Source organism: Melozone crissalis, unplaced genomic scaffold, assembly GCF_028551555.1.
Source record: "Melozone crissalis strain CALT ecotype California unplaced genomic scaffold, PUWL_Pcris_2 ptg000060l_1, whole genome shotgun sequence".
Lineage (NCBI taxonomy): Eukaryota > Metazoa > Chordata > Aves > Passeriformes > Passerellidae > Melozone > Melozone crissalis.
The window spans coordinates 398820-421625 of record NW_026535838.1 but is presented as its reverse complement, the minus strand read 5'-3'; the positions used below and the strand labels follow the sequence as shown (position 1 = coordinate 421625).

General features: G+C 52.2%; 2 protein-coding genes across 3 annotated transcripts in view; both read right to left on the bottom strand.

Moving 5' to 3' along the window:
• ZCCHC7 (zinc finger CCHC-type containing 7) overlaps positions 1-22806 on the bottom strand; it is a 98233-nt gene that overhangs the window by 23174 nt on the left and 52253 nt on the right. For both annotated transcript variants that reach the window (XM_054287607.1, XM_054287606.1), the window contains exons 5-7: positions 9050-9093; positions 7798-7923; positions 6630-6800 (exon numbers count right to left, since the gene is read on the bottom strand). In XM_054287607.1, the coding sequence (XP_054143582.1) occupies positions 6630-6800; positions 7798-7923; positions 9050-9093 (341 nt within the window). The remainder of the gene's footprint in view (positions 1-6629; positions 6801-7797; positions 7924-9049; positions 9094-22806) is intronic.
• TOMM5 (translocase of outer mitochondrial membrane 5) overlaps positions 1-22806 on the bottom strand; it is a 184756-nt gene that overhangs the window by 154061 nt on the left and 7889 nt on the right. The gene's annotated exons all lie outside the window — the stretch shown is intronic.

The window sequence follows — 22806 nt, the reverse complement described above, 5'->3', positions numbered from 1 at the left end:
TTATTATTCATTCCACCAGTAACATAATTGTCTGCAGAAAAATCTACAATCTGTTCTGTGTAATGGTTCAACATTTCTCCTCTTACTCAAATGCTGTGTGTAAATATTTGAGTTTTATATTAATATTTCTATAAAGGAAATGTGTGAAGGACACCACATTCCTCACTGAGGATCTGACAGTTTGAACACACTCAAGCTGTCTTTGAGCACAAACAAAAGGATTTTCCTCCTTCCCTAACTTAGCCAGGGTTCAGAGAGCAACATATAAACACCCTGTAGCCTGTAGAAATATTGTACCAGAGCTCTTAGGGTGTCCCTGAGAGCTGAGGAGGTTTCAGCTGTGCAGGACAGCTGTGCTGGTCCAGCTCAGGGGTAGCAGGCAGTTATTTATACATTAGTTCTGGATACTTTTCGATTACCACAGTGTGCCCAGGCTAATATGGTTGAACAATTGCAATCAGTGAGTTGTGCTATCCTGGCAAAATGCCACTGTGTGCTATGACCTTTACTCACACGACTGCTATTTAATAATCATCATCCTCATCATCATCAAAATTACTTATTTTTGAATAATTGTTTGGTTGGGCATTTCTTCTGCTCTGGACACAAAGACGTCACTTTGAGCAAAAATCTGTAGCTGAGAGTGAGAACCACAGCTGGCAGAGCTCTTGTCAAAACCCTGGGAGAGGCACAGCCCCAGCCCTGCGTGGTGCTGTCCAGAGGTGGTTTTATCCTCAGGGACCTTCTAAGGCTGAGGGAAAACCAGCAGAAGGAGAGGATGAAGCTGGTGAGGGAAGGCTAAGCATATTCCTTCATTCAGGTGGTGGCTGGGGGAAATACTGCTCAAGCGGGGTACAACAGCTGAGGAGGGGTCACTGTTAAACAACAGCTCTTTGGAGATGATGCTTTTGACCAGGAACCTCGTTACTTTGCATCAGCTCAGGGCTGTTGTCTGCATCTTATACCATGGAATGACAAATAGTATGATTAACAATTACTACTAAATACTGGCTCCTCAAATGAGGCAGGGAGGTTTGCTACGGTAGACAGCGTAGCCAGGCAGAACTGCTGCCAAACCCACCATTTTCCTTATTTATTTAAAATAACTTAACCATGAATGGCCCTCCTTTAGAGAAAAGCCCCTGTGGTACCCAGCTACGATGGCAGCGTGATGAACTACATTAAAATAAAATTGCATTTATTTCCTGCCCCAGTGGTCTGACCGTACTCGCATTTAGATGTACCAGCACAAAAGGTGCCCACTCCAGAGGGCAGAGCCACTGCCACGGCGTGCGGCGAGGGCAGCGGGCCCGCACATGCCACCACCTCGGGCCACTGCTGTCCCTTAAGCCAGCGCTGTCTCCAGAGCTGTGCCACATCTGTCCCCAAAGCCACCGATGTCCCCAGACCCACTGCTGGCCCTAGAGCCACGCCTCTGCTGCTCCAAAAGCCAGCTGTCCCCAGAGCCGTGCCACCGCTGCCACGGCCCTGTGCAAGGGCGGCCACTCGTGCCTGAGGCTGACCCTCTGCACGGCGCCATAATGGGAGAATCGAGACTGGGTGCTGCACGTTTTGACCCATATTGAATTTTATCAGGTGCTAATTATTGTTTTACCAGAACAACGGCTTAATGCATCTGTTGTTTAATTCCCACTTCCCTATTCTCCAATGTGAACATCAAAGAAAATAAAACACTCAATCTCAAACAGCCCCTGACAGCAGACCGGGACTCGAGAGCTCAATAGACGAGGCCCTTGCCACCAGTTCTCATATTTCCACAACAATGAGCAAACACAAAACCGGCACTAAGCGGCCTTTGCTGCTTTCCGCTCCCCTCGGCCGGGCGTCTGCCTCGCGCCGAGGGCCCTCGACGGCGGCGCGGCGGGGCGCGGGCGCGGGCCAAGGATTAGCCCCGCTAACATGCGAGCGCCGGCCAAAGGCGAGCCGAGCCCGCTACTGTATTTGGCGTATGAATAACCAAAATGCACGCGCTGACAGGAGACCGGGACGGGCCCGCGGCTCCCCGGGAGAAAATGTAGCTGTGATGAGTGACAGGGCTTTCAGGAAATATGTTCACAATCACAGACAGTGAAGGCCATGACCTAGATCGTTTAAGAGCTTGTCTTGTCAAATTATCAAAAGCTTCTTCGTCTCTGAATAAAGAGTGACATAAGTGAGTGTCAGAAAGCTGCAGGCTGACAAGCCAAGCATACAATAACAGCATGCACGTCACATACTTGCCGAACACCGCCACGGCTAGCGGCAAATCTTAATGAGAGCGCGGCTGGCCCAGGAGACTTGGGTCCCTGCTGGCATAGCTACTCATCTCGCAAAAATCCTTCAGCTCCGAGTCAGTTATGGTCTGACACGACGACTACAATTACTAAACACAACTTTTTAACAGAATCCTCTGGTGCTTTGTCAAAGAGGCAGCGGCTGCTTGGAGCTGCCCCGCCGCAAGCCACCACAATAAAACAAAAGATTTGCCAAAACACACACTTTTCATCACCTCCGCATGGGAACTGCCGCGGAAAACACACAATGCTTCCCTTCAAAGGCGCTCCTGCGCAAGCAGATGTCGAGACCTCTCCCCACGCTGGCAGCGCAGACAGCCGCCGGTGCCGGGCGGGCAGGGCTGGGGGGCCGCGGTGTCGCCGTGCCTTTGGTGGCACGGCCGTGTGCCCACCCTCGGGTGCGTGGGCAGGACACTGGGCAACTCAGGAGACACAGCAAACATGGTGCCCTCTGCCCAGGGAAAACGGGCCCATGGATGCCAGCTGCCCCTGCGCAATGAGCCCAGCACCTCCAGCTCCAGCCCAGCCCAGCGCAGTGTGCCACAAACAACAAAGGCTGAAGGAACCTGCCCGCAGAGAAGAGGCCAGTGGCGGCTTGCACAATCAGAACGTTCTCAGAATATGCCAAGAAGATGCCAGTCGAAGCAACCAGCTGGTTCATGGGAAGGAGTGCTGACAACAGTGGTATTTGGGCATTTGGATGGGGCCATCAGACACAGCGTGGCTACAGGGCACCAAGCACCTGGGCACTGCTGTCTGCCCGCTCCTGGACAGCCATCCAGCTCACCAAGCACCTGCATGCTGGTTTCCCGGGTATACAAGGAGACATTGCCCCTCTGCCTGCTTCCTGCAGATTCATGGAGCCCGTCTCCCAGCCCTGCTGCTGGCAGGTGAGGCTGCAAACCAACCACAAGGCCCATGACATCCACTGAACTGCCACCGAATCAGTCAAAAGCAGCTCCTCTATGACCCTCCCAAGGAAACCACGCAAGGCCGGGCTGCTTCCAGAACACCTCCAGCTAAGAGGACTCTGCATGCTCTCAGCACCGTTTCAGGAGCAGAGACTGATCTAGCAGGTCATAAATGTGTGACCTTAAAATGGTTTAAGTAACTGTGAATGTTTCCTAAGCAAACAAGGTGAAGCACCTTGAGCTGCCTCACATTCACTTCTGGACCAAAGTGGAAAGTCAGTTTGACAGACTGTGCACAAAAGCCTGTTCTGCACCCTCTGTGTTATAGCAAAGGGGAGTAAACTTGCTGAGAAGGACAAATTACAATTTCCTTTGAGCATTCAAAGCATTCATAACATGTTTGATAACAAGGAGATTTTCCTTTTTTACAAGGAGTCACATGGGAAAGACAAGGGGCAATAGCTCCAAGTTACTCCTGGGGAGATTTCAGGTGGACACAGGAGAAAATTTTCACAATCACAACAATCGTCTCTTGAGGGAAGTGATGGATTCCACAAAACTGGACACTTAGGATTTGGCTGGGCTGTCTTGTGTAGACCATGCTTTTGCCCAGAAATGTTGGCAGTGATGATCAGATGATCCATGAAGTCCCTTTCAACCTGGTGTTGTAGAATTCTGTGATTTCTCTTCCAAGAACTGCTCCTATTTCCTCTGGAGGCAGGGCAGAGCTGCATCCCTCAGAAAGGAGGCTCCAGGTCTGCTGCTGACCACACAGAGTCACCCTGGACCGTCTCTTCTCAACCTGGCTTCTATTGCCAGGTGTACTGGAAGAAATTATGACCCCTGACCACTGTCTCCCATGAGAGATGATTCTGAAGCTCTCTACAGACCATTCCCTCTGTCACCTCCCTTGCAGGCTGAGGAGCTGTGGCCATGCTGAGGGATACAGAAGGCAGGGACCAAAGCTTTGCCCAGGTGCTCCTGCTTTCCTGATGATTCCTAATGTTTCAGCAGTTTGGTTTTCTTTTTTACAGCTTGTGAAGACTAAACTGATTTTTTGTAGAATCATATCTCATAACTAGGATTGGAGTGCTGAACAGTAAGATGCAGAACCTGTTATTCCATATGCCAAGATGGGATTGTTTTACTTCACATTTATTGCCACTCAATGTCAATTGCCATTTTATTGTGTTCTCCCTCTGACTCTTACAGTTCTCGGGCAGCTCTGCACAGCTGGCTCACACCACTGACTCTGTAAGTAATTCGGTCTTCTCAGCCACTCTTGTTGCCCCATTGTTGATCCTTTTCCATGTCACACTAGCATATCCCATCTTTATCCTCTTACTCCATGCCCGTTTAGTTTGCTTGAAAGCTTTTGGTCAGGAACTTTGTAAAACGCCTTTTGGAATTTGCAGACTATGTCACCTGGATCATGTTTACACACATGCTTGTCAACCTGCGCCTTTGAAGAACTCCAGAGATCCACGAGAAGTGGGATTTCGTTTTTACAAAACAGCCTTGAATCACCCCACGTATATGATGTTTATGCACCCATGCCAACATGCCACCACCACGGTTCTTGCCCCTGGCTTGGTACACATGTGCAGCTGGCAGTCTGGGACCTCTAGCTCTCCCTGGGACATCCCTACCCGCTGTTGTTGCATTAAAAACTCAGTTACAGTCATGCACCAAGCACAAGGTGCCTGCTGCCGTGGCTGGGCCGTTTCACCCTCGTGCTCCCCTGCAGCTTTTGGGCACGTACCCAGACACTGGCTGTTACCCAGTTTTGGTAACAGCCTAGCGCTCACAGATTCGTAGGAACACTCACATTCTCTTCCATTTGACAGCCTCTCCGGTGCTCCCCTCCACTAAATAAGGTTTCAGTATGGGAACACCCCTGGTTTTCTTCACTATGAACATCCCAGATGCAAAAAACACCTTGAGGCCATGAGCAGCAACCTTGTCCTGTCCAAGTGTGCCTTTTATGTCTCGACCACCTGTTGGTTTCACAGGCTTTCTGCTCTGGTCTCAGGAAGGATTTACTGTTGGCTTTGATTGCTCTGCCTCTGCTCTGCCATGCCATCTCTCTCTCTGAGGACTGGGCAGGTGAGCTCCTGCTCTGATGCCCCAGAATTCACCCAGGTGAATGACACAGGCAGCTTCACACCTCCCATGCACCACACAAGAACTGCCTGAAGTTTTAAAGAACAACTTTTCTGATTAAAGGTGGACCCAAATGAGCAGAAAAAATACATGCTGTGAGGTTGCTGATAACCTGCACGGCTCAGGTAGGATTTCAATGCTTGTATGATACAGCCCTCATGGCTCTTTAAAGAAAAGGACACCAGTTTATGAAACTGGTGTCATAAAATGTGGAAAAGAGAAAAGATGGCAAAGATGCCTCATTACAGTTTGCAATTTTGTCTCACTGCCTATCAGAATGTCGGTGCAGAAATGTACAATTCATATTCTTTAAAAGTATTGCGGGCACATTAGCTATAAGCAAAATTACATCTGGCACACATTCAAATATCATAAGAAATAGCAACTCCCAAGTACACTGACTGACCTTTGCACATCTCATGTACCACTGTGACATGCTCTTTGACCAAACAGAAAAAATAAAGCCAGGAAGGAGACATTTAGAAAGAGATTCAAATATTTCTGAGTTTCAAAAAAATCCAGTGTTTATGGAATCTCACAGGTGTATTTGAAAACCAAACATATAGGCCATATCTATAGTTAGAAACTGAAGTGTGAATGTATGCCAAAATTTTCACAATTTGCCTTTAATTCTTATTTCTGTTTAATTCAGATAAGAGAAAAAAATATCATGAAAGCTTGACTGCTACATATAGGACTGAATTTTGGGGATATGTAAGACCATAATAATGTAATACAAGATGAAAGACAGAGACAACTATGTTTTCTCCCTTTCATTTTCTTCTATGTCTTATTTGAGTAGATCTTGTCAAACCCAAAGCCTTCAAACTACATCTCTCTAATAGTATTTTCACTGATTAATATCTGATCACAGTGAAAGAACCACAGATCTGGTGCATCCTGAGGCATCAGAGTTACTCTTTACTCCTTCCCGGTATGCTTGCAGCACTGCGTCTCCTGATTTCAACCTCCCTACCCCTTTCCTTTGCCAGGAAAAAGGACCTTTGTGTCCACCGCTGCTGAACTGAACCAAACTAAAGACCAGGTGTTGACAAGGCTTTGGTTTGTGCTCTTTGAACCATTCTCCATGAAAACGCTGACAGTGTAAAGCAGTGACTAAACACAACACTTCCATATGCTTACACAAATAGGCACTATGTAAAATCAAAACATCATGAAGAGATTGTAGCCATTGCAAATTCAGTTTTTGACAGACACAGAGCAAACCAGGGCTGGTTTCTGTGCCAAGGGCCATACTCACATCAGCATAGTGGCCCTTCATGTCGCAGCGGTTGCAGTGCTTGTTCCAGTAGGCTCTCTCCAGGCATTCCCTGAAATAGTGCCCGGGCAAGCAGCAGTTGAGGCAGAATCGTGCCGGGCAGCTGTGCTGCAGATGGTCTCTTCCTGCACACAGACAGCACGGGGGAACTTTCTGTGGAGAAACAGAAGTAGAGCCATGTAAAGGGACAGTGTTCCAGTAGATCCTTCCAGCCCTGTGGACCCCGCAGGGGCTGTGTCGGGGAGCTGGAGGGGCACTCGCTGCCATCCAGACTCTGCAGCACAGCCTCACAAATTCAGCACGTGGAGGGACAAATGTGACACACAGCCAGCCATTCTGAGGCCAAGCCTGTACCTCTGTGAAGCCACTTTTCCAGTGAGTGAGGGTGTTTGCCCCGAGGGTCGTGTGGGATGTGCTCATTCTGAGTGTCCTTGCGGGTAACAGCCCCAAGGACCAAGGGTTTCACAGATTCTGGTGTGGGGGTTGCTAAATCCAGGCTGTCGTGCAATGGCTCCCACTTCTTTACAATTTACTGACTGACTTTTAAACCCCTAACCACAGGACAAACTTTTGGAATATGTGGCATCCATCTCAGCTTAAAGTTAGCTCCAGTTTCGTCTTGTCCACGGTTTTTAACACTGTTCTTATCATGGCTCATTATACTTTCTGCTTTCACTTATTTACTAAGGGTGTAATTCTGATTCAATCGATTCTCCTTGTTGAAAGTACAATTGAAAAATATTTTACACTTGCTGACTGTTTTACCATATGAAAAAAAAAAGATGTTTCTGTATGGCATTTGTTTTTTTTTTTTCCTCAGTTTACAGCCACATGGTTTAGTGGAAGCTGTTCCTGCCCATGGCAGGGGGTGGAATGAGTTAATCTTTAAAGTCCCTTCCAACACAAACCATTCAATATGATTCTATATGATATAATTCTGCATGTTTTTCTTTTATAAAAACAATCAAAGCAATGTCAGCACCAAACAGAGTGATACTTTCACACAGTAAACTGACTTTGTGCAAGCTACCTGCAACTCAGAGCACTGCTTCAAAGAAAGGATAAACCACTGAAACAACTTTTCTAACAGCAAGCACAAAGATATATTAGGAACAGCTGAATGTTCAAGTGATTTAAGCATTGCATTTACCTTTGGAGTGGGACAGTTCTTGGACAAATGTCCTGGTCTGTGGCAGTTCCTACAAGTGACGTTTTTGTCCGCTCTGTAGTACCGCATGCTGCTGTGCCTCACGCCCGCGTAGTTGGAGATCTGTGCCTGGTGAAACACAGAGAGAAATGCACTTACCACTTGAGATTCTGTGCTTTGGGAACTGGGAATTAGAAAGGTCACTGCTGGCAGTGATCCAGCAGAAATCTAATGTTTCCCATGTACAATTTACATATCCAGGTTTGGAATGGGTAATTCTGCTACAGAGAAACCTGCATTGTCTGGAAGGAAAGTTCTCATTCGAACTTCTGCTTCAGGACATTCTTTTTTACTATTTAAAACTGCAGTTGTGAAGCTTTCCCTCAATTAGCCAATATTTACTCACTGTGCTATGTCACAACAAACTGGAATTTTCTCCAGAACACAAATAAAATGAACATCAATTGCAAATGCAATTACATATTCCCTTGCACACATTAAGGCAAACTGCTTGGACAAGGTACAATGCTACACAAGTCTGGATGAAATCTGCAATTTGCAATTGTAAAGAAAGACTTTAAAAGGAAAAAAAAAAAAAAAAAAAAAAAAAAAGAAGCTGAAAACAACTCTCTCTCTCCCAGTGACCTCACACATACTTTCTGTGTAGGCAGCCAGAATTTAAAATCCTATCTACAACTGTCATTGCCTAGTAAACATCACAGGTTTAAAAAAATATACATGAAATTCTGGATGAGTGAACAGGAGAGGTATAAAAATACCATTCTCCTCAGGGAAAGAATTTGTGAATGTCACTGGATTGTATCAGCTGTACTGGACGCTGCACGGAAAAAGGGAAGGAGCAGGAGGGAGCAGCTGAAGCTGCTCCTGCTGGGTGCTGCAGCAGGTCGCTGGGATCCCCAGGCTGCAGGGTGCCCACGCTGCCCCTGACGAGCCCAGGCAGGCTCCACACTCTGCTGGCTCCAGGCTGCCCTCAAACAGCTCTGGGGCTCCAGAGACACAGCAAGGGAGAGCTGATGTCCCCCTTGCACGGTCTGTGCAATCACTCCAGCTCTTGGCAGCCCTGTCCCTTCCTGCCTCTGCCAGCCCCAACTCAAGAACTCCTTTCTCCTGTGAGAGGACACTGCTAATCCTCCCATAAAAACACCACAGAGGGGCTTTTCCATCCCATTTACTTTATTCTGCTTGTTAATAAGCAACAAAATAAAGAATTATAGGAAAATTTGGTTGCATTTACCTCTAAGTCTTTATGAGAGATAGACCAGTTCACATCAATTTCTCCTGGAAAACAAAATTAAAATTAATTATATTTATTTTATATGAATATTTTTCTATAATATATTAAACATGATGATTACTGCAGGATATTGAACTTGCTACCAGGTTTTAATGTACTAAAGCAGAGAAATTATTTCCATCTTTGGTAAAGGAAAGCTGCTGACCCACTGGGCACCAAATTTGCCTCACTTGAGCATCAGCACAGGTGCAGCTATTGGGAGAAGTTCTTCTGACACCACCCTCTTGTCCTCATCCCTGGGGTTTAAATTCAGGTGGGGATTTAATTCTGCCAGAGGCATGAGCTCCCAAGATCCTGATTGCAGCCCCTGGAGCTGCCCCTGCCTGCGCTCCAGCCCCAGCCCCAAGGCTGCAAGCGTGGGAGCACACGGAACAAGAAGTTTCTGCAGAGCCCACACCTTGCCAAGTCACCAGCCCTGCATCCTGAGTGCTGCACGCCAACACGGCTGAGCACAGCCTCAGACACCCAGACTGTAAGCTGAGCACATCTATTTCCAAACAGCGTTGGTAATGTGTAATAAATCAGGAGGACACACTGAATTATCGACTGTCACGCCATCACCTTCTCACATGCAGCCTTTGGGCTGGCAGGAGGGAAAGGAAACAAACCAGGCAGGAAGTGGAAGGGCAGCAAGCTGCAGGAGCAGGGGTGCAGCCAGAGCTGCAGGAATGCTGCATGTGCACGGGCTCAGCGCTCGGGCTGCACACACAGCTGTGCTCCCACAGCAGCTCCTCGCCCCAGCACAGGGCTCCGGCCTCCGCAGCCAGCACTGCGACCTGTGTGCAGGTAATCCTGCATGTCTGCACACCTTCAGACGCAAGCTGCCCCATCCCGATCCTGCAGCTCAATCTGAGGCATCCGCGTTACTAACAAAAATCACATCATCATCACGATTTACAGACGGCAAAAATGTCTCCAGTTTTGGTTGCACTATTCATTTCCATTTAAAACTGTACCATCTATAATTTTCTGTCTTCTTCTTAATTTCCTAAAGAAGTCAGTAATTTTGGTTGAGGCATGTGATGTAGTGTCGGGACACAAGGTGTGTCACTCAGGCTACTGCTGCTCTTCATCCAACAGCGTGTGTTCCCACCTGAGCAATGCCCTCAGGTATTTCTGTTTTCAACACTTGCTCCTGCTGCCACCAAGACATTGCTAGTGCACAAAGAGGGCAGTTAATGAAGTGCTGTGAATGAGGAGTGACCCTGAGTGGTGGCACACACAGCGAGTGCCATGCCAGCACTGCAGCAGCGCCGCTGCATCGCACCTGCGACAGGGACACGTCCCGCCCCAGGCAGCAGCGAGCGTGGGCACGCTCCAGGGAAAACCAAACCCTCCCAGGCTGATCAGCAAAAGCAAAGAAACGCTGTCATATTTGAGTGCATTATTTATGGCTTAAATGCCTGTTAAGGAAATTAATTCATAAAGAAAAAGGTATTTGTAATTCAAAGCTCTGACTTGGCAGTCGGCACCGCAAGTGCCGTGTTGCACAGAAATGCACATGCAGAATGGTCACAGATCAAAATTACCAGCGAATTAACTCCTGTTAATCACTAGGCATGTCCTTCCTGAGGGCAAACCAACCAAGTTTCTCTTCTTCACTGTCAAAATCCCCAGCTTCACAGGGGAAAACCATGATACAATGATTCAAATACTCCTAATACAAGAAGCTAAAACTGCTCCACTCAGAAAATAAATATAAGAGCTTTAATGCTGAATGAAATATTACAACAAAATCTCCCTTTACTAAATATGTTTGGTGATATAAAAGTTAATTCTAATTCACAATAGATTGCAAAAGGCTTTGTTTTCACACACAATAAGTTCTTCAGACTGAAACACCTAGGGAGAGTTTTGCTTCTGCAACCAAGTAGAAATCCTGCCGTAGAGACACATAGAAAACTGCAATATTTCTCGCTGACCACAGTGTTTTGTCTGGCTCTAGATCACGAAATAAATCACAAAAGTCTTCTCAAATTGACAGATCCTTCCCTGCCTTCTGGTTTTGTTTGCTTATTAGGGTGAATTAATGTGTCCTGCAGGCAATGCCAGCGCCCTGTGGGCGGTTCCCGGCTGCTCCCTCGGCTCGCCCAGCAGCAGCACCTTGGGGTGCTGGGGTCCCCCGGTGCCACCTGTCTGCAGCCTGCAGCCCGTGTCCCCTCTCTCTGTGGTGCCCCCGGCAGGAGCAGCCTCCCCGCGGCAGCTGGCACCCCAGCTCCCCCAGAGGGGCTCAGGGAGCGCGGCTGGCTCAGCGCCCCTCGGGCTGCCCGAGCATGGCCATTGCCGCCCACGGCCCCGCCTGGCACAGGGGGCAGCGCCGGGCACGCACAGGCTGTCTGCTGCAGCTCTGTCCCTCACTGAGCCTGGCACGGCACCTGTGCCCCCACGGCCCCGCCTGGCACAGAGGGCAGCGCCGGGCACGCACAGGCTGTCTGCTGCAGCTCTGTCCCTCACTGAGCCTGGCACGGCACCTGTGCCCCCACGGCCCCGGCCTGGGCACCTGGGCAGCGCCGGGCACGCACAGGCTGTCTGCTGCAGCTCTGTCCCTCACTGAGCCTGGCACGGCACCTGTGCCCCCACGGCCCCGGCCTGGGCACCTGGGCAGCGCCGGGCACGCACAGGCTGTCTGCTGCAGCTCTGTCCCTCACTGAGCCTGGCACGGCACCTGTGCCCCCACGGCCCCGGCCTGGGCACCTGGGCAGCGCCGGGCACGCACAGGCTGTCTGCTGCAGCTCTGTCCCTCACTGAGCCTGGCACGGCACCTGTGCCCCCACGGCCCCGGCCTGGGCACCTGGGCAGCGCCGGGCACGCACAGGCTGTCTGCTGCAGCTCTGTCCCTCACTGAGCCTGGCACGGCACCTGTGCCCCCACGGCCCCGGCCTGGGCACCTGGGCAGCGCCGGGCACGCACAGGCTGTCTGCTGCAGCTCTGTCCCTCACTGAGCCTGGCACGGCACCTGTGCCTCCAAGGCCCCGGCCTGGGCACCTGGGCAGCGCCGGGCACGCACAGGCTGTCTGCTGCAGCTCCGTCCCTCACTGAGCCTGGCACGGCACCTGTGCCCCCACGGCCCCGGCCTGGGCACCTGGGCAGCGCCGGGCACGCACAGGCTGTCTGCTGCAGCTCTGTCCCTCACTGAGCCTGGCACGGCACCTGTGCCTCCAAGGCCCCGGCCTGGGCACCTGGGCAGCGCCGGGCACGCACAGGCTGTCTGCTGCAGCTCCGTCCCTCACTGAGCCTGGCACGGCACCTGTGCCCCCACAGCCCCGCCTGGCACAGAGGGCAGCGCCGGGCACGCACAGGCTGTCTGCTGCAGCTCTGTCCCTCGCCGCGCCTGGCACCACACCTGTGCCCCCACGGCCCCGGCCTGGGCACCTGGGCAGCGCCGGGCACGCACAGGCTGTCTGCTGCAGCTCCGTCCCTCACTGAGCCTGGCACGGCACCTGTGCCCCCACGGCCCCGGCCTGGGCACCTGGGCAGCGCCGGGCACGCACAGGCTGTCTGCTGCAGCTCCGTCCCTCACTGAGCCTGGCACGGCACCTGTGCCCCCACAGCCCCGCCTGGCACAGAGGGCAGCGCCGGGCACGCACAGGCTGTCTGCTGCAGCTCTGTCCCTCGCCGCGCCTGGCACCACACCTGTGCCCCCACGGCCCCGGCCTGGGCACCTGGGCAGCGCCGGGCACGCACAGGCTGTCTGCTGCAGCTCTGTCCCTCGCCGCGCCTGGCACCACACCTGTGCCCCCACGGCCAGCACCCTCCGGAGCACTTGGTGCTTTTCTAAGGTGGGCATGCTCACAGAAGGTGCATCTCTGCCTGAAGGAAGGGCTGCGATTGCTTTGTTTCTGCATTTGCTTTGGTTTTATTTTTACTCTTCAGAATACAGCAGTTCAAACTCGTATTCAGACAATCTCTGTCAGGATTTCCCCCTTTTTCTGTGGAGAAGTTGCACATATGAAACTTATTTAAAGCTTTCTGTGAGTTAAATAAAACCAAGAACATCTGTGATATATTTGTGCTTTTAATCTTCCTTATCTTCATTTGTTAAATGCTATCTCCTTTATAAAATTACATTAATTTCTACACTAAGTTTAATATTAAGATAAATTCCTCTATTATGATTATATATATTTCTATAGTAAAAAATTACAACAGACTTTCCTGTATAAACTTATTGTATTTATACTTTGAGAAAATGGTGTTGTCAAACTGCAGATCAGGGAGGACGAGGATGTAAAATACACACCATTTATATGAAAATGGAAGCCCTGCACAAGGTTCTCCCTTTATCAAGTACCACATTTTGGCTGTCCTCTGCCCCTGCACAATGGGATGAATGGCGAGCAACAGCTTTGCTTTTATTTAAAGAAAAATTTTGAAAGATCATTGAGATTCACATGTATCCTTCCACCAGCATGAAAATGTAAATTTCTGAGCAGCGCTCGGGGTGAAGCCAGATTTAGGACCACTGTTCAATGCGCATTCAAACCTCCCCTCTTTCATCCCAGACAGGGAGAGGAGGGGAGGAGGGAGAAGGAGGACCAGCAGTCAAAACCTGAAATTGCCCGGGGGAACAATCTGCTTCCGCGGAACAAAACCCCGACTCAGAAGAAACAATGAAGGGTTCACAAAATTTCCTTATCTGCGGCGCTGCTGCAGCAGGGACCCGGCAGCTGAGGGGGCTGCCCCAGGATCGCCCTCCTGTTCCGCAGCGGGGCTGGGACGGAGCCTCGCCCAGCTCTGCCCCGGCCGGGGCCAGCACCCTCCTCAGCAGCGGAGGGGCTGAGAGATGGGCATCCCGCTCGGAAAATAAACCACCTCGTCTCCCAAAAGAAGGACGCAAGTGCTCATGGCCCCCCTTCCTTCTCATTGCAAAATGCACGACGAGATGTATTTTATTTATTTTGTGTTATGATCAGCCCCGTAACACAGGACACTTCAAGCTGTGGCACAATGATACACGGGCCTGAAGGGCAAATACATTTCCAAGCTGGGCTTTAAAAATTGGATTTTGACTGCTAATTAATGTAGGGTATTACAGAATACAGAACTCTAATGACATTCCACTAAGATCTCCGTGGCAAGGACTGTTTCAGAATATCTCTGAACAATATTTACCATACCAGGACACAGCTTCTGCTGCTAGTGGAAGAGCATTTTAAAATTATAAGCCTTAAACCCCCTAAAAATATCTAGATCTGTAAGAATTTCACAATGTGACATATTACATACATCTGAAAATTCCTGATTATGTGTGACCCAAGGTGATTCAAGTCTTGGGGTAAGGGAGCTTGCTATAATGAGTTTCGCATTTTCTGTGCCCAAGCAGCCGTGCTCCCCAAAGGGAAAGGAAGGACAGGGTGCCAGGGCTCAGCCAGGCACTGTCCTGGAGCAGACCCTGGGATGGCCCTGTCACCCTGGGCGCTGCACAGCACGGGAAGGTGGCAGCGCGTGGGCAGGGCCCTGTCCGTGTGTCCGTGTGTCCGTGTGTCCGTGTGTCTGTGCGTGGGCAGGGCCCTGTCCGTGTGTCCGTGTGTCTGTGTGTCTGTGTGTCTGTGCGTGGGCAGGGCACTCCTGCACCTGGCACAGGGGCTGCAGGCACGGATAAACGTGTCTGTGCGTCTGTCTGGGTGTCTGTGTGTGTGTGTGTGTGTGTGTGTGTCTGTGTGTGTGTGTCTGTGTGTATGCAGGGCGCTGTCTGTGCGTCCAGCCGTGTCCGTGTGTCTGTGTGTGTGTCTGTGTGCATGCAGTGTGCTGTCCGTGTGTCTGTGTGTGTGTGTCTGTGTGTCTGTCTGTGTGCACGCAGGGCGCTGTCCGTGCGTCCGGCCGTGTCCGTGTGTCTGTGTGCGTGTCTGTGTGCATGCAGTGTGCTGTCCGTGTGTCTGTGTGTGTGTGTCTGTGTGTCTGTCTGTGTGCACGCAGGGCGCTGTCCGTGCGTCCGGCCGTGTCCGTGTGTCTGTGTGTGTGTGTCTGTGTGTATGCAGGGCGCTGTCTGTGTGTCTGTCTGTGTGCACGCAGGGCGCTGTCCGTGCGTCCGGCCGTGTCCGTGTGTCTGTGTGTGTGTGTCTGTGTGTCTGTCTGTGTGCACGCAGGGCGCTGTCCGTGCGTCCGGCCGTGTCCGTGTGTCTGTGTGCGTGTCTGTGTGCATGCAGTGTGCTGTCCGTGTGTCTGTGTGTGTGTGTCTGTGTGTCTGTCTGTGTGCACACAGGGTGCTGTCCGTGCATCCGGCCGTGTCCGTGTGTCTGTGTGTGTGTCTGTGTGCATGCAGTGTGCTGTCCGTGTGTCTGTGTGTGTGTGTCTGTGTGTCTGTCTGTGTGCACGCAGGGCGCTGTCTGTGCGTCCAGCCGTGTCCGTGTGTCTGTGTGTGTGTCTGTGTGCATGCAGTGTGCTGTCCGTGTGTCTGTGTGTGTGTGTCTGTGTGTCTGTCTGTGTGCACGCAGGGCGCTGTCCGTGCGTCCGGCCGTGTCCGTGTGTCTGTGTGCGTGTCTGTGTGCATGCAGTGTGCTGTCCGTGTGTCTGTGTGTGTGTGTCTGTGTGTCTGTCTGTGTGCACGCAGGGCGCTGTCCGTGCGTCCGGCCGTGTCCGTGTGTCTGTGTGTGTGTGTCTGTGTGTATGCAGGGCGCTGTCTGTGTGTCTGTCTGTGTGCACGCAGGGCGCTGTCCGTGCGTCCGGCCGTGTCCGTGTGTCTGTGTGTGTGTGTCTGTGTGTCTGTCTGTGTGCACGCAGGGCGCTGTCCGTGCGTCCGGCCGTGTCCGTGTGTCTGTGTGCGTGTCTGTGTGCATGCAGTGTGCTGTCCGTGTGTCTGTGTGTGTGTGTCTGTGTGTCTGTCTGTGTGCACACAGGGTGCTGTCCGTGCATCCGGCCGTGTCCGTGTGTCTGTGTGTATGCAGGGCGCTGTCCGTGCGTCCGGCCGTGTCCGTGTGTCTGTGTGTGTGTGTCTGTGTGCACGCAGGGCGCTGTCCGTGCGTCCGGCCGTGTCCGTGTGTCTGTGTGTGTGTCTGTGTGTATGCAGGGCGCTGTCTGTGTGTCTGTCTGTCTGTGTGTCTGTGTGTCTGTGTGTGGGCAGGGCACTCCTGCACCTGGCACAGGGGCTGCAGGCACGGATAAACGTGTCTGTGCGTCTGTCTGGGTGTCTGTGTGTGTGTGTGTGTGTGTGTGTCTGTGTGTGTGTGTCTGTGTGCACGCAGGGCGCTGTCTGTGCGTCCAGCCGTGTCCGTGTGTCTGTGTGTGTGTCTGTGTGCATGCAGTGTGCTGTCCGTGTGTCTGTGTGTGTGTGTCTGTGTGTCTGTCTGTGTGCACGCAGGGCGCTGTCCGTGCGTCCGGCCGTGTCCGTGTGTCTGTGTGTGTGTCTGTGTGCATGCAGTGTGCTGTCCGTGTGTCTGTGTGTGTGTGTCTGTGTGTCTGTCTGTGTGCACGCAGGGCGCTGTCTGTGCGTCCAGCCGTGTCCGTGTGTCTGTGTGTGTGTCTGTGTGCATGCAGTGTGCTGTCCGTGTGTCTGTGTGTGTGTGTCTGTGTGTCTGTCTGTGTGCACGCAGGGCGCTGTCCGTGCGTCCGGCCGTGTCCGTGTGTCTGTGTGCGTGTCTGTGTGCATGCAGTGTGCTGTCCGTGTGTCTGTGTGTGTGTGTCTGTGTGTCTGTCTGTGTGCACGCAGGGCGCTGTCCGTGCGTCCAGCCGTGTCCGTGTGTCTGTGTGTGTGTCTGTGTGCATGCAGTGTGCTGTCCGTGTGTCTGTGTGTGTGTGTCTGTGTGTCTGTCTGTGTGCACGCAGGGCGCTGTCCGTGCATCCGGCCATGTCCGTGTGTCTGTGTGTATGCAGGGCGCTGTCCGTGCGTCCGGCCGTGTCCGTGTGTCTGTGTGTGTCTGTCTGTGTGCATGCAGTGTGCTGTCCGTGTGTCTGTGTGTGTGTGTCTGTGTGTCTGTCTGTGTGCACGCAGGGCGCTGTCCGTGCGTCCGGCCGTGTCCGTGTGTCTGTGTGTGTGTCTGTGTGCATGCAGTGTGCTGTCCGTGTGTCTGTGTGTGTGTGTCTGTGTGTCTGTCTGTGTGCACGCAGGGCGCTGTCTGTGCGTCCAGCCGTGTCCGTGTGTCTGTGTGTGTGTCTGTGTGCATGCAGTGTGCTGTCCGTGTGTCTGTGTGTGTGTGTCTGTGTGTCTGTCTGTGTGCACGCAGGGCGCTGTCCGTGCGTCCGGCCGTGTCCGTGTGTCTCACAGGTGTGCAGCACGCCCCGGCCCAGCTCCCTGCACACCTGCCCGCTGCACACCTGCCCCAGGGACGGGCAGCAGCTCCGGGCCCATCCCAGCAGGGCCCCCTCCCCAGGGCTGGCAGGGGGCTGCAGCCCCTCCCTGCACGCCCCAGCCCCGGGCAGGGGAACTGCCCCAACCCTGGCGTGCTTCTCGCAGACGCTTCTCGGGATTTCTCAACTTTTCCTCGATAACAAAGAGACGGTTTACTTAAAAACAAAACACCTGCTGCTTAATGGAATACCTGTCAATATCTCTTTAAGACAGCATTAAAAGAGATCCATATCTCCCTCAGGGAAATCAGTCGATGGAATTGTTGACAGAAGTTCAATTTGAGACATTTTCTCCTGGCAAAAAGAGGCTCTCTCTCCTCTCCCCTTCATACCTAAAGTTATGTGTGTGCCAGTAATGTGCAGATGTTTTGGCAGTAGGGAAATCCCTGCAATGCTTTATTTTTAGCAACCTCTCTCTGCCATTTCTGAAAAGCATCACAAAATCCAACTAACAACACTCAACCCATTTTGAAATTAATTAAAATGTAAGCAGTTGACTGAAGCAAAGGCAGAGTTGGCCGAAAGCAAACCGGAGCTCAAACAGGAAAAGAGACACACACTTCTGAGCAGCCCTGCAAAAGTGGGAAACCCCCCCAGGAGCTGTAAGAGTGACTTGAGACAAACCTGAGCAGCCCAAGGGGGAAGCGTTGCCCATCTCTGCCGGAGAGGAGAGGGCTGGCAGCTGGGCAGGGCTGGGGCGGCCGCGGCAGGGACACGCAGAGCACAGCACAGACGGGGTCAGGGCACTGAGCAGGCAGGGGAATCCCCCTGGTGCTCAAGCACCCGGTAATAAATACAGAGATCACTGCAGGGCTGGTGCAGAGTCAGGTCCTGTCACCACGCTTTGTCCCTGTTCCCCATTTCTGTGCCAAACAGCCTCTCCACGTCCCCTCCTGCACCCCTCCACACCTGTGCCCTTCTGGGGCTCCCTCACATCCAGTTACTCAGCAGCTCTGTGTGGGTGAAGGCCCCAGGTACCAAGCGGGAATAAAAATGCGCAGTGGACAAAGCAAAAGACAATCCTGTAAATGATATTTTGGTGGAATATTTGTACCACCAAACTGCTGAAATGCAGGGACACATGCTAAACATGAACATGCAGGGTGCCCTTTCCATTATGTAAGTGTGCATAATTTCCTGTCTGTTTCTGTCTGTGCTGTAACACTGCTTCCTTCAGCGCTGGCCACTGCTGGCCATGTTAATTCACAAAACTCAGCGGCTCATGATTTTCAAAGCTTAGCGCAACATTTGCAGAACAAAGTAGGTTTTTCTCTCTTTTTGGTGGGTACAAGTATGGGGACCACAGGAACAGTTAAATTCATGGCATGGTTGGTCTACCACACAGTCGGGGGAATTCTTTAAATAGAGCCTGTCACTCTCTTTGCCCATCAATGGGATTTCCTTCTCAAACTGCTGATTCGTTCAGGTACACAACAGAGGAAATTTCAGTTAACCTTTGTTTCACCCCGGGGAAAAATCTGTCTGAAAAGTATAAAGTGAATAGATTAAAAAAAAAAAAAAGAAAAAAAGAAAGAAAAGCTGCAGGGTTATTCTTCCTAGTGTTCACAGCAGTCAAAGTTAAACAGAGAAAAGGAGGCAAACATGAACATTTTATTCCCACCAGAGAATAAGGTATAATATATGATTTAGAAATCCCATTGTCTATACTGTGATTTCTAATTTAGAGAAGGAAAGGCTGAACACAAATCTATTGTTCTCATTGGGTGCATCAAGATTTCACTTTCTGACTATTTTCTATATGACTGAAAAGTGAATAATACTTTAGTTTGAAGAGAAACCCTTTTTAGCTATTTGATTGAGTTGTCTGAAATACCTTTTAGATTCCAGCAATCCTTGGTGAAGAAAAAAATAATTAATACTAACTCAATTACCTGTGAGAAAATGAAAACAGGGAAAAAACTGAAAGTACAGTAATAAAAAAAAGGAAATTTCAGAGTATGTTAGTGCCAAAAAAGGTCTTAGCCTGGTCTAAGTTACCGCAGTCCCATACGAGTAGAGTAATGAATATCATATGCTCACATGTATATTTCCTAAACTATCCTAAATTCCCTATTAACCCTTAAATCCCCCGTTTCACCATTTGGAGATGCAACTCTAATTTCCAAGCAGGAATAATGATTTTTGTTTCCTAGTGTCTGACACGGCGCCTGCAGCATTGGCCGTGCTCCCAGCCTGAGCTCCTGCAGGCTCTGCAGGACGCACGGACGGACGGACGGACGGACGGACAGGGAGCGTGGGGCTGTGGGGCTGGGCTGCAGCGTCACAGCGCTCCGTGTCGCAGCAGCACAGGCTCCGCACAGCCTCCCATCCTGCTCGGTGCCGCCGCGCTGCTCCTGCGCTCGGGGCACTGTCCCTGCTCCCGACCCTGGCCCTCGGCTGGGCCCCCCTGCCCAGGGAGACCCTCCTGCGCTGCTTCTGTGGCAGGAAAGACACACACGGGATTCTTTTGGTCTTTGGGCTCTGGTTTATTGTTCTCTTATCTAGAGTTTTGCACGCTGTCCACACCAGGCTCAGTGCGCTGGAACAGCACCACAAAATGGCCAACAATCTCTTGGTACAAGGTCTTTTAAGACTAAACTGTCCCATTAAGAGCTGACACCTGGATTATTTTCCCTTTTAACCCAATAACTGATCCCACAGAGCTGCAATGGGGACTTTTCTGCCCAATTACAAAATGCCACCCAAACCCATGGAGACAGAGGAAGAAGCAGCATGAAGAAGAAACCCAGGATGACACCCTGTGCCCTCCACCTTGCTGCCATCCACAACACACTAAAAACCCCAAACCCTCAATTTCTCACCCAGTGACACACCCACACTGCCCTCTATAATCTGTTTCCCACTTTTGTGGGTTCCAGTCTGTCTTGCAGTCTGGGAAACGTTCTGCATGGATGAGGGTCAGAGCCAGTGCTGCCCTGGGAGAGGCAGACAGGGAAATATTCCCCGTGGTGCCCTGGGTTTGCACGCCGCTGTGCTCTGCCAGGGTGCACGGCCTCCTCGGGGCCAGGCTGGGGCCAGGGGAGCCCCCAGCCCCGAACCAGCCCCTGGGCAGGGCAGTGTGTGCCCTGCCTGCTGCTGCAGCCCCCAGCCAGTCCTGCTGCATGTTGCGCAGTCTGCAGTGCATGCACGGGGGCCTGCTGAGCTGTGGGGACACCCTGAGCCTGAGGGGCACCCTGAGCCTGAGGGGCACCCTGAGCACGAGGGGCACCCTGAGCACGAGGGGCACCCTGAGCCTGAGGGGCACCCTGAGCACGAGGGGCACCCTGAGCACGAGGGGCACCCTGAGCCTGAGGGGCACCCTGAGCACGAGGGGCACCCTGAGCACGAGGGGCACCCTGAGCCTGGGGAGCACCCTGAGCACGAGGGGCACCCTGAGCACGAGGGGCACCCTGAGCCTGAGGGGCACCCTGAGCACGAGGGGCACCCTGAGCCTGAGGGGCACCCTGAGCCTGGGGAGCACCCTGAGCACGAGGGGCACCCTGAGCCTGAGGGGCACCCTGAGCACGAGGGGCACCCTGAGCCTGAGGGGCACCCTGAGCCTGAGGGGCACCCTGAGCACGAGGGGCACCCTGAGCACGAGGGGCACCCTGAGCCTGAGGGGCACCCTGAGCACGAGGGGCACCCTGAGCCTGGGGAGCACCCTGAGCCTGAGGGGCACCCTGAGCACGAGGGGCACCCTGAGCCTGGGGAGCACCCTGAGCCTGAGGGGCACCCTGAGCCTGGGGAGCACCCTGAGCACGAGGGGCACCCTGAGCCTGAGGGGCACCCTGAGCACGAGGGGCACCCTGAGCACGAGGGGCACCCTGAGCCTGAGGGGCACCCTGAGCACGAGGGGCACCCTGAGCACGAGGGGCACCCTGAGCCTGGGGAGCACCCTGAGCACGAGGGGCACCCTGAGCCTGAGGGGCACCCTGAGCACGAGGGGCACCCTGAGCCTGAGGGGCACCCTGAGCACGAGGGGCACCCTGAGCCTGGGGAGCACCCTGAGCACGAGGGGCACCCTGAGCACGAGGGGCACCCTGAGCACGAGGGGCACCCTGAGCCTGGGGAGCACCCTGAGCACGAGGGGCACCCTGAGCACGAGGGGCACCCTGAGCCTGAGGGGCACCCTGAGCCTGAGGGGCACCCTGAGCACGAGGGGCACCCTGAGCCTGAGGGGCACCCTCGCTGCGCTCCCAGCCTGTACAGACGATCAACAGTTGCAGCGGCTTGGCCAGCATATCGCACCTTTTATCACAAATACAAAATGTATGAAATATAAATGTAAATAAAAAAGAGACAACAAAGTCCCCAGAACCTTGCTCTTGCGGGTGTCTGATGTGCCAATGGCCCTGTGGCTAAAAGAAGCCGTGTAAGGTATGTGCCAACAATGTGACACGTCTCCCTGCAATGAAATCCAGATTTAAAGCTTCTTGGAAATTAATTGCTTCTTGGAAATTCAATGCTTCAGTTGAATCACAAACCTAAACCCATTCACCAGTAGCTGCATCCTGGAGAAACAGCACGGCTCTCCTGATGCTGCCATAAACAATAAAATAGGGAAATAATCCCTGAGTTGGAATAATATTGATGTAGATGAATATCTGAAATTTGTCAAGCTTAATTGGGGGTCTTAACTTTTTCTCTGAAATTCCCAAAATCTTTAACCCAGGAAGAAATGAATCACATTTCCATGCAGGCTGAGTGCCAGTCTTTGGGAGTGGGCCAGGATTTTGGTTCAACTTTCTTTCGTGCTGATAAATGGCCCGTTGGGCAAAGGCAAACTAAATCATCCCAGCTCTGGTGACTCCTTCCTATGCTCAGGCTCAGACCAGGCTCCCAGAGCAGCTCCTGGAGCACGAGGAGGAGACTGACCCCAAACACACCTGAAGGTGGCAGGTCTCAGCACTCTCATCTTTCCCTGGGCGCTCTGGAATGAGCCCCAGACAAAAGGACTCCCAAAGAGCCTGGTCAGAGTCAGGGTGTGGGAAACTGCATTACTCTGAGAGCAGAAATGCAGTTTGGAGACACAGAGCGGGTGAAATTCCTGGTTTCATTTCATTTTGATCCTCCTGATGATGATAGCAATAGGAATCATAAGCAGGAGGTTCCTCAAAAATATTCCTACTGAACAGAATACTTCTCCAATTTGGGTAACAGAAATTAACACCTCCTCACAGGTTTGCTGTCAATCTGTTTGCGGAAATCTCCCCATTCTCAGGCACCTGGGTGCCCCCACACATCAGGGCTTCCTCAAGCTGGATTTTCCCAAGGAAATAGAGGATGATGCAGTGGCACAGCTCTCCTGGCAGGGGCTGGGAACAAGGCCCTGATGCATCTGAGGAAGTGCAGCAGCACAGCTGCTCTGGGAGGAGCAAGCTCCAGGGCAAGCACTCTGCTCTGCTCGGCCTCAC